We start from the raw sequence: 12,375 nt of genomic DNA, 5'->3' as shown, positions 1-12,375 counted from the left end.
TCAATTAATTGGTATCTGTTACCATATGTGCATTCTTAGAAAATTGTTTCCGCATTTCCTTTTCTATTTAGAATGTTGATATACTTGGATTGTGACCAGCAGTGAAGTCGAGGACATTTGTTTTGTCCTAATTAATATCGATCAGCTGAACGGACCTGAGTTGCTGTATTGATATTCATGTTAGGAGTTGAACTCAATACCTATCACTTCAAACGCCGAGTCACTCCACAGGTTCAACATCATTGTTGACTCCACATTGGTCTTGGAAGTGAACGGTACTGGGTTTGAGTCTCAGTGTAAACATTACAATGGACGAAATTGTATTCAGCTAAGCCATCTAATACGAGACTAGTCGAGCCCTTTGTTTTCCACTGTCAACCACTATCCATTCAAACACAAAAGTCTGGGAAACTGTAGTTCTTTGTATTTCAAGAAAAAAGAACTCCATAAAACACCTCCTATATCTCTTGTCAGGAGGTTTGAAAGCTTTTGCTACGATCACTGCATTTAAATTTGTAAGGATAATAATAGCTGTTAGTCAAGACATTATTCATCTTATATTACTGTCAAACACTTGATTATAGAGACTACTTAAGATTTTCTGTTACAATAATTGATATTGATGAGATCTTTATTAAATAACCCCATTATTCATTCTTTCGTCATTAAATGATTTAGATATTTAAGCACTCTGATGGCTTTCCTGAAGTATATTTGGAAAAGTTAATGAGAACGGATTCAGACGAATGTCAAAGTGCTATTCATGGATTCATAGAACCAAGGTAAAATGTATTGACTGTTTTATTTACCATTCCCATTTATACAACTCAATAAGCCAAAGACTACTGCTATTTGGTAGCCCATCAGCTAGTAAGATAACAAACTGAAATTGAAGAATTATTGTTCTGGAAATTACAACCACTTACGACTAAACGTAAAAGCACATTTAGAAATGATATCAATAATCTTTCCATATCGTTATGTGAACTGTCCACATTTTTTTAAACTAACTTGTCAAACTTTTTAGCTGCCTAAAAAAATCAGTAAACCATTCGACCAGTCTTCTTTATTAATATATGAAGCGCCTATGCAACCACTTTACAAGACAGGTCCGTGAAATAGCAGTATACCCACTCTGTTCTTAGTTTCAAGATAACGAGTAGCGATCTAGTCTCTAGTTATCAAACAATGTGCGTTTTAAAATCTTACATATGAATCTGGGCTTTGTTGTCATGTTAAGCTGGCATGGTAGATAACAGTTAAAAATACATTATTCTTCGAATGCCCGCTAAAATAAGTCAAGTAACTCAGTGGTTTCTTCAGTGATACCTAATTTCTGAGATATAACTCAGATCCCGTAGTCGCCGTTACTAGATTTAGCAGTCTGTAAAATTAAGTGAAAATTTATTGTTTAGTCTTTTGGTGTATCACAAGGAATTTTCTCTACAGTTGCACTGTTTACTAAAACATCGTTTTACCTAAAAAAAGTTATAAATACATCGTTTTGGAATGCTACTGAGCGGCATATTATCAAGTTAACATCCAGAGAGCAACATATTATAAGTTAATGAAAAACAGTGTTGATTATTTTGCCGTCTGTTATTGTCGATATGACGACCTGAACAAATTTTGCCTTGTTTCTACGGAGCGCTGAATATGTTGATATTTTCTCTAGTTATTACTTCGGTATTGATATAAATATATACTGAGATATGTAACATGTATATGATTGCATCTACTCGTTACTTGTTAATAACCAATCTCATGATATCTGGACATTGGTGGCCATGAAGTTAAGGTTATTTACCATACTGTAAACTATTTCACTCTGTGTAAGTGACATGGTGGTGGCTTTTCCTATTATAACGCTAAGTAAAGTAGATCCGAATATCTGCGAGATAGAAAAATCTTAATACGTTTTATTGACTTAATTTACTGGTACGCGTTTACAGGTATGACGCATAATCCCATGGGTTCCTAATGACTCTCTGCTGACGAAGTCCCGCAATAGGAGAAACGGCCTTCCACTGCTCTCAGGTTTTCCTTGGTGTTTTACCTCGTCCGTAACACCTTCAACTGGATAACAAAAAGGTAAGTCTGTTTTCAGGGAGGAAAAATGATACTTTCGGGCAATTAGAAAAAGGTTAGATAATAAGCGCACATAAATGGGGAAGAAAAAGCTTTCATTTATAAAGAATGAGATATACTATCGATGGCCTTAATTTCAGTAAACCTCCTTCTCATTTCATCTTTTCACTCTGGTAGCCGGTGGAGTTCGTATGTTGAGAGACTACCTTTCAGAATCAAATTCGGACATCGAACACCACAACAGCTATTATTATTGTTATCTGATAACGACTACTATAAGGCAAACTCAAAACAAAACAAAATATATCAGTAGTTATGATAAATATTACTAATGATATTACTACTACTACTACTATTACTTACATGTGATATTTGTTCCAATTTCGATGTGGCAAACTCTAATTTCTTTCTATCAACATGATCATATGGTGTATGAGCAAGTAATTCATGTAAAGTGATTATGTAACGTGGAATCTAAGAAATAATCGAAAAAAAATAATAAAATTACATTTTAGAAAATTTACTGTAACATGATATAGCAGTATATACAGTTAGTTGAATAAGTCATTCAGTAGTAAGTTATAATGAAGGAAACGATAATGTCTTATCATAAGTGTGTTTTTGTGAAGATTTTAGTAATTTTATATAGTTAAGATCATTAGTCAATTGAAGCTAGACCACCGCCGGATGCCGGCTCAGTGGTCTATCGGTTAAGTGCTCTGGCGCGAGACTGGTAGGTCCTGGGTTCGAATCTCGCGAGGTGAGGTCGTGGATGCGCACTGCTGAGGAGTCCCGTGATAGGAGGAAACGGCCGTCCAGTGCTTCCAGGTCTTCCACGGTGGTCTAGCTTCAATTGACTCATGATCTTAACGATAATGTCCTATCTAACTAAGGGTAATATCTAAGTATTACTAAGTATATTTGATTTTGTTATCGTCAAATTAAATTTTTTTCAGGTCACTCATTATGTATTGAATATCAAATGGCTTTGTAAATAATATACACAAATCTCGACAAGTTGATCTATGTTACGAGTACAATATAGATAAGTGAATAGTGTGGTGATAAGCTTGATGGACTCTAAAAATGATCACATAATTTTGGAGTCACAATTCAATCAATCAGTAAAGAGTTTTTGTAAGCCAAAAGTATTTCACAACAGAAGTAATAGAACTTGTTAAGCTTAAATAGTTCTAAGTATTTCTTTGAGTTTTCATGACTTAGTATCAGTGTTCCGATCTTACTATCCTACAAAAAACAATGATCTCAACTATTAAAATTACCATAATATCCAAAAAATCCCTTCTGACATTCATCAACATATGCTCACTAGTGAGTGGCTCCAAGAGGTATTTCCTAGAGTTCTAATGAGAAGCAGTGACAAGTAGAGTTCAATCAGGTTTGTTGTGAGATAGTAACTCATTGAAGACATTGGTGGATGTGTCGTTCAATTTTGTGGATCGGTTGAAGTTAGACATTAACACCGTTGGATGCCAGGCGGTTCAGTGATTCTATAGGTTAAGCGCTCACGCGCGAGACCGATAGGTTCTGGTTTGGAATCCCGTGAGCGGGGTCGTGGATACGCACTGTTGAGGAGTCCCACAACAGGACGAAACGGTCTTAAAGCAGTGCTTCCATGTTTTCCTTGGTGGTCTAGATTCAATTGACTCATGATCTCAACTATTAAAATAAAATTGATTGTAAGCAACGACGGATAGTAGCTAGCATCAATCTCCGTCTGTATTACTTATAACTTAATGGAAATATTGAGGCGATCCACTTAGGATGTACATATAATGAAAAAATAGTCTGATCAATTACAGTCATAATCATCAATTAGAAAATCTAAACAACCAATAGAAATGAATTAAAAATTCATTACAAAAAGTGATCATTGTCAATTTTTGCTCTATGATGGTGAGAAGGACTTTTCTTTACAATTTTAAATGCTTTGGCACTATACAAAGATAATCTCTATGGTATATACCATATATATATAAAACATGAAAATCATTCATTTTTTGAATTTCTCACTAAAACGTGGAAGTTATTTTGTCTATTCTAATTTATTTGTTCCTACAGTACACTCTAAAAGAAATGGATATTTATTTTTGAAAACTTTATCCAAATCAATTCATTAGGTATTATAAGCAAAGATGGATAGTGGCTAGTAGTGGTACTCAGGACGCGGGTTTCGTCCTACTTAGGACTCGTCAGCTGGATGTACCTGTATCTCAGAGTTGATGTTCACTCTGGGACTATATCGAGACAATACGCACAGTATGCACATGTGCCAATTAGAAACTGACCAGTTGCAGTCTTAAATATCAATGGGAAGATTCAAGCAAACAATACTAAGTGAATTTAAACGTGTTATTATGTTATAAGCATTAAATAACCTATTGGAGATGACTGAATGAACTAGTACAATAATGAAAATAAGTTTAAACGGACAATTAATGAATGAATAATCGAAACAACCATTTTGTCTTACTGAACTACAAGAATGTTGGAAGGTATTCCCTAATATTATATGGCAAAAGTACAACTGTTTACATACATTATTAACCGACCTAATATTATCATTTTAAAAAAAATTAATTGAATGATTTATTCTGATTGGTCCAAAAATTGTCCAATAAGGTTTGTCAGATGACATAGTAACATGAAAATGAAAATTGGAAGTAGCGAATGTTCAACTTTATCACTCAATAGTTTATAAAGTTGATTTTTTTTATTTTTCTTTCAACTACTTCTTGTCAGCAAAGATGGATAGTGGCTAGCAGTGGAATCCAGTTTGACGCGAGTTTCGTCCTATTTGGGACTCATCAGCCGGATGTACCTGCATCTCAGAGTTGATGTTCACTCTGGGACTCAAACCCAGTACTTCTTGTCAGTTTTATTATATATTACTTAAATATTTAAACAAAAGTTTAGTAAGGAGACGAGCTTACAACAATGGCGGATGAATTTTTAGCTTGTTTTCAATCAATCAGAAAACAGCCTTTATATTATAGATAGTTTATGGAAAAAGGAATAATAATATTGTAAAGTATAAACAGTTTATGAATTCCTTCTACAGTTAATTCTGATTATAAACCCGAGAAACCAGGAAAATAAACTCGTCTTGATGGAAATAGTTTGTTCATATTTTCGAACCTTTAAAATGATCCACGTAGATTTTTAAGATTCCTTACACTGTTCCTTGTTAGGGTTAGGTATTTAACAATACGATTGAAAGTTTATTATTAAAGTTTTCATCAAGAACTAACATCAGCTGTAATTTGAAACTGCTCTATTATCTATATGAACGAATGACTTTGATCTGAAACATCCAAGATGAACTATCTAATTAGTTCATTTATAAAATGTAATGACATCAGATTGAGGTTTGTTTCAGAACTAAGTGTTTTGAGAAATGGAGACAGACATGAGAAGAATGAACAAAAATTGGATAGAACTAGAAAGGAGGACCCAGGACAGAGTGGGTTGGAGAATGTTGGTCGGCGGTCTATGCTCCATTGGGAGTAACAGGCGTAAGTTTTAAGTTAGGATTTAAGGATAATATCGATTTACCTAATACATACAACTCACAACGATAAAACTGAACATTGGATACTTTTAGCATTATCAAATTTACTCTATTGTTGTAAAAACTGATTTATTCATTATCATTTCAAACATATTGAGTAATACAAAAATGTATTTCTAATGATCGCTATTTGGATTTCGTACAAAAACCAAAGTGTCATGTTGTCAAATTTGATGCCCCAAAATGTCCTGGTACGGCCGGGAGTGGGGAGAGTCCGCTCTCCCTCTCAAAATGCTCTCATATGGCAACACGTATATGGCATCTGTCAGAGAAGTGCTACTCACTACCTTCTCGAGGCGGGGGTGTTGTTCACGAAAGTGAGAGGACGAAAAGCGAATATCCGGCGCTTCAACCGGGTTGGTTGACACGGAATGTCCACATAGTGGAGTTGGAAAACCCTGATTCCAAACCAATGGCGCACATTGGCTCCAGTATCCTGCGAGAACAAATGGCGTATGAATCAATAGTTGGTCACCGGCTACCATAGGACTGCATCTCCTTACGATGCTCCACTGCCTTGTGTATGAGACCTTTAGGTCAAAGGCTCCGGATGTGGCCCTCTAAGAAAACCACCTGCCTCGGTTTGGGCACCTGGGCAATATCACAGCCCTCACAGAAATCAAATGAGATTTGTGTGGCGCATATATATCTGGTGCCCCTGTGTATCAATATTTATGTTTTTAAATAATAAATAAATAATAATAAATGATTAGTTTGTCCCTGAAGTCTAATTCGAACCATAGTTACTATTTAGAAACCATCAGAAAAGACGTTTTAATCATTTAACTTACTTGATGCATTGGATAAGTTAAAAATGATTCAATTGATCTACCTTCACATAATGGTTTCTCTTCTAAACGTTTAAGCATATGGGTAAATTCTGGACGTTGTTTATATTCTGCTAATACTTGTAATGAATAATGATGATTACGTACATATTCTTGATATATTCCCAACATTGGTAATAATAAATCAAATAGATCACCTTTATGTTGGAATGACAAAACATAAATTGGAATTGAAAAATTAGGAAAAATATAAAAATGAACAAAATTTGGACTTTATTAATGTCCGCCGCCAAGTATATATCACAAGTTAGTGAGTTTGAACTTTATCATTGATGATCGGTTATCCCCTCCTGGGGGTATTAAATAAATAGCTGTCTACGCAAGATACGCCATAATCGTTGGCCGGACATCATCAGTAATAGCCTAATGTGACAGAGAATAAAACAGCATTCAGCTAGAGAGGGGATTAGCATAAAACGCTGGAGGTGGATAGGACACATATTACAGAAATCATCAAGCTTCATCTCAAAGTAAGTCTCAATTTTGAATGTTTAAGGCGAAAGAAAAAGAGGCAGAACAAAGGACATATTATCCTGGGAATTAAAGGCAGACATCAAAAGAAAGAACAGTACTTGGGAACAATTGGAATGGAGAGTCACAAACAGAGTAGGCTGGAGAATCCTGGTCGGTGGTCTATGCTTCTCTACGAGGGATAACTTGAGTAAATCAAGTAAAGTGCTACTTGTTTAGTTGAACAAGAAATACTGTTAGATGAAGAGGTATTTATGGACCAGACACTGATTCACAAGTGATCAAAACGTATCAAGTTATATAACATTTCAAATTTCCAATCAATAAATAAATTTATATGTTTACACTGTCAATTATGAATATTATTTAATCAATAATTTAATGTGTGTATACACATCCTAAAATCAATAAAATCAAAATGCTTTGACCAACTAACCACCGGGATGGGGTTGTGGAGATTGTTAAGTTTTTGGTTGAGATCATAATCTGTGTCAGGTAGAGACAGGTATCTATCTACCTCAGACGATGAGAGATGGTCGCGCAACTTCGTGGATTGATTGAAGTTAGAAATCAACACTGATGGATGCAGACTCAGTGGTGTAGAGGTTAAGCGTTAGCAAGCGAGACCGAAGGTCCTTGGTTCGAGTCCCACAAACGGAGTCGTGGATGCACACTGACTGCCGAGGAGACCCGTACGGACGAAACGGCCGTCCAGTGTTTCCAGACTTTCATTAGTGATATAATACCAATAGATTCATGATCTCAACCAAAATATATGACCAAATTTCTCCTTCTAGTAATTCCTTCTTTCGATTCTAAATTTCATGTCTAATTTCATATTGGGTTCTTTAGTATTCAGTAATCTCAATCAATTTCATCACTAAATGTTGTGAATTAATCGAATGTGCTGTCTTAATCATCAATTTGCGTTTTTTCTTATTTTTCTCTCTCCTGCATTCTTGCTTCTTCACATATTATACAACAATAGTAGTATTTGCTCTTTATTTTTGAGAAAAAATCAATTTCTTAGACTTTGTTGTTACCTTCTGATAAATCTTGTCACTGATACCCTTAAACTGTCTTTCTAGTCTGTCTCGACTACCCGAACTACTTTCACAAATCAACTGGGATACTAGAGAAAGGATGCAAAGTTTGAATAGAATGCGTTACTCCAACGTCAGTTTATATGCTTAAATAAAAAGGTGTTTAAAGATTTGCACACGATATTGGGCTTGTAAAGCAGTAGTATAGGTGAAAATCCAATCAAACTTTGTCATGTGATTTTGTTTTTTCTAGATGCTAATGAGAAGATTCTGTACAAAGCTGATTGATTAGAACGTCTTCTGTCGTTTCCAGGCCTCTAGAGACTTTCGGGAGAAATATTTTTTAAGAACTTCTTCAACACTTTTCTAATGAAAAATGAATTATCTTGACTAAAATGCTTCATTCATTTGGGATTATTTATAGTGAGTATTGTGAAATTTGTTAGTTGTCAAATAATAGTTCAAGGAGAAAATTATGTATGTAAAGAATCTCAGAAAGGGAACTTTAATGAAGTCCAACACTTCTCTTGACAAGCTGGTTAAAAATTTTTTCAAGGAAGTATGACCAAACACCAAAATTATCGAGCATATGGTTCGCCCGTTAACTGTATACTAAACAGGTCATTCAGTTATATTAACAATACTAAATGTAAGAATTTGCCGGAGTGAGTATGAAAACTGTGATGTGAAAAAAGTTAGGAAATTGTATATAGTTGAGATCATGAGTCAATTGAAGCTAGACGACTATGGAAAACCTGAAAGCACTGGATGGCCGTTTCATCCTATTATGGGACTCCTCAGAAGTGTGCATCCACTATTCCGCCTCGCGAGATTCGAACCCAGGATCTACCAGTCTCACGCGCGAGCGCTTAACCACTATTATGTTATTCATAATTTTAATAGTTGAGAACATGAATCAATTGAAGCTAGACTACCTTGGAAAACCTAGAAGTTCAAGTTTACTATATTCGATCTCTCCTATTCAGATAGTTTACATTTGTCCTTATGTGTAGGGATTTAGCTGTTCATTTCTCTGTATAAAATAAAACTTTTTTGACAGTTCTTATGCCATCGAAATCAATTGCATTGCCATGCTCTATTGAATGAAACCCTATCTCTGACTTATTTATATTTTTTTCGGGTCTCCTGAGGATTTAGGAATGTGCATCCAGTAAAGTTAGTGTTCTCTCGCCCTCACATTCAGCTGTTGTGATTTCTCATCTACATATATATGATATTACAGTCACTACATCTACTCTCATATACACGATATTGTTTCTCCTCCTTTAGTATCTAGTTTTTGACTGTTACTAGTTTAGAGCTTAGCATATTGTTTGTTCGAAAGAATACTCTTACAGTGTGATCATTTGGAAACCTTTGGGTCTAATAGTACTTTACTTTGATTGATGAATTTTTCCATGTATAAGTTTGATATTATCTAGATTAATTATTGAATATATCACTTCAAGATCTTACTGGTTTATGTTCTTAGCTAACAAGAGAATGAAAATCACAGTCGATGAATAAATGTAACTATCATCCCGCAGTCGCAACGACCAAGATACAAAAGGAATTTCGCTTAAACTGTATTACTACTTATAAGTAACCATTGTTGTAAGATGTAATTTTTAGCATGATGGGTTTGACCACATCTTTTTAGTACTACTTAACAGTGATCAACAACATTCAATTCAACGTGAACTAACACTTTGCTGATCCATACAGCATGTAAACTTGTGTACAAAAGCCAATCATATATATTGATATTTTTTAATAGTTGAATACATAAGTCAATCTATGCTAGACCACTACTGAAAATCTGGAAGGTTTTGTGAATTCAATGGTTAAAGACAATACAATCTCCAAAAATCCCCTTACATGGCAATATTTTGTTCGTCAATTTTTAGTGAATTCTCAAACGAGTCTATAGCATGTTTCTTAAACTGCATGATTGATTCCTCAGTTAGAATGAACTCCAACCAATTATTCTTATTTTCATAGTTGAAATCATGGGTCAATTGAAGCTAGATCACCATCGAAAACCTGGAGGCACTGGACGGCCGTTTCGTCCTATTATGGGACTCTTCACTAGTGAGCGACCACGACCTCGCACTCGCGAGATTCGAACCCAGGACCTAGTAGTCTCGAGCCAGAGCCCTTAACCGATAGACCACTGAGCCGGCATCCAGTGCTTCCAGGTTTTCGATGGTGGTCTAGCTTCAATTGACTAATGATTTCAACTATGAAAATACTAAATTCTCCCCTTCTGATCAACAGTTATTCTTAGATAGGAAGTTTTGAATCAATCTACTTCTCCTTTGATATGTTTTCAGATAATTTATACACTTTTTAGGTGTGAAAATTTGTCGTGTATCCATGAAGATTATTGTCGTGATGGAACAAATAATGTCAATGTTGTATTTTTTAGACCTATTCTATTAATTATTGGTGTTTAATTACTGGATAACTAGATTATTATGTTCCTCTATTCCCTATGATGTGAGCTTCCGTTGTATCTACTGACTAGTTTTTAGTTAATTACTGGCTTATTGATCGGTTCTCTACCATCTATGACATAATTATGTGTAGAGTATAATTTCTTACATGAAGAATATTTGAAAAAGATACTTTGGATGTTTGACAGATAACAATAGAAGCTTGACTATGTTCCCTTGTCTGAACTCAAGTTTGGAGATAGAGAAAATAATATATATTGGTGAGCCAATACTGCTGAAGACTATCCAAACTTCATCTTAGATATATGCTATTGGTCGAAAATGTAGCTTGATTTCCTGAGGAACTCAAGTCTATATTTATGAAGTATGTTTATATTTTCGATTCAGTTAGCTAATAAAAGCTTCTTATTCACTCTTGATTTTGTCGTCCATTCAGTTAGTCAAGCTTCTACATAGAAAGCTTGTTTATAAAGAGCAGACCCGGATGTCTACAGAATTCAACATGATGCATGATCTATTTAACCTTAGTCAAGCGTGATAAAAAGTGTGAATACCGCAATCATTACATGTCAGTCTGTTGGATATTGATTATGAATACAGTGGTCTTAAGTGATGTTAGTGGTATAACGGCAGTTATCACTTCCCTGTCGCCCACACAATGGGACGGTTCTTCTAGAGGTACCTTGCAAGGAAATCTGGTTAGAGCTGGCCTTAGAAACCTGAGAGCGTGACCGTAGTGCCCAAGGAATAAGTGCTTGAGATCGGTCACGCTCGGATAATGTTTGTCCTAGCTCAGCACTCGTTGAAACCTTATCGCCGAAAACAGATATTCGTGAGATAAAGTGAGGTGTGCATTTTTAGGTCCGACCTTTTGTAACCCCACTAATCCTTTATGGGAAGGCAGCATCGTTGTTATGTTAGTTGTTTGAAGGAAACACCTTACCGCCGTCACACCTCTGTACAGTTAATAGTACGACTTCACCCTCGGACCTTGAGTTTGCTGATTTTAGTCTTACCGCTGATCAACCGATCTATCTTACATGGTAAGACCTTGACGAACGATTGTTCCAGCCAGTATGGTCTGGCAAGTTCATCACGATAAGCAAGCCCAACCACCACGTGTAAATAGCAACAATGGTCTGTCATGTATATAAAAACGAATAGCTAAAAGAGTCTTTTACATCGGCCAACATTGCTTTACTAGTTAGATTGTATCTATCTAGACATGATGAACAAATATAATGACTGGCCTGTAAATGAAACACCATTGAACTGAACAATATGCTTTTTATCGTCCGATCTTAGTAGGTTTCGATTGTTTAGACTGTTAAATATTTGTGCTTCCAATTGTGTAGTCATACAGGGGTCTGAAGCTTTCATTAATTGCTAAGGCGATCACAGGATTTTTCAATTACAGTTCATAAATGTTTCGTTCCTACTGGTAACTCTAACCGTGATTAATTTTTTTAGTTCTAATATTTTACATAACCTCCCTCTACTTATTCTTTGTTACTAGTCTTAGTTCGCTAGTTTTCCATGTGCCTCAAGGTCATATTTTTGTTACTGTGTTTACTGAGTTATACCATCCCAATTTTTCTGTTCGAATATCAAGTTTTCCTGCATTCCTTCGTAAAGGTGGATTATTGTTATAGTGTAGTGTGCCAGTTGCCGTTCTATTGAGTGCTCCTAAGAACTAATTCATACTAGAGTATGCCTAATCATTCTGTAATTAGCAACTGCCGTATTCACGTAATGAATCTCAATCACAAGATGCAATAATAATATATTCAAAGTTTATCCACAGTTGTATGGAGTAAAGTCGACTGATAAAATTATTGATCTATTCACTTTTTCCCCCAGGTGTGCTTGTTCTGAAG

The 12,375-nt window shown here is 35.3% G+C and overlaps 1 protein-coding gene across 1 annotated transcript in view; it reads right to left on the bottom strand.

Annotated features, from left to right (window-relative positions):
- Smp_127770 (putative ras GTP exchange factor) overlaps positions 1-12,375 on the bottom strand; it is a gene marked incomplete at both ends in the record, with an annotated part of 111,860 nt that overhangs the window by 80,907 nt on the left and 18,578 nt on the right. Inside the window, 2 exons of the mRNA XM_018798590.1 lie at positions 2,452-2,562; positions 6,472-6,665. Coding sequence (XP_018653517.1) covers positions 2,452-2,562; positions 6,472-6,665 — 305 coding nt within the window. The remainder of the gene's footprint in view (positions 1-2,451; positions 2,563-6,471; positions 6,666-12,375) is intronic.

Source organism: Schistosoma mansoni, chromosome 7, assembly GCF_000237925.1.
Source record: "Schistosoma mansoni strain Puerto Rico chromosome 7, complete genome".
NCBI classification, from domain to species: Eukaryota; Metazoa; Platyhelminthes; class Trematoda; order Strigeidida; family Schistosomatidae; genus Schistosoma; species Schistosoma mansoni.
The sequence above is the reverse complement of the archived record's forward strand: the minus strand, read 5'-3'. Positions and strand labels throughout refer to the sequence as shown.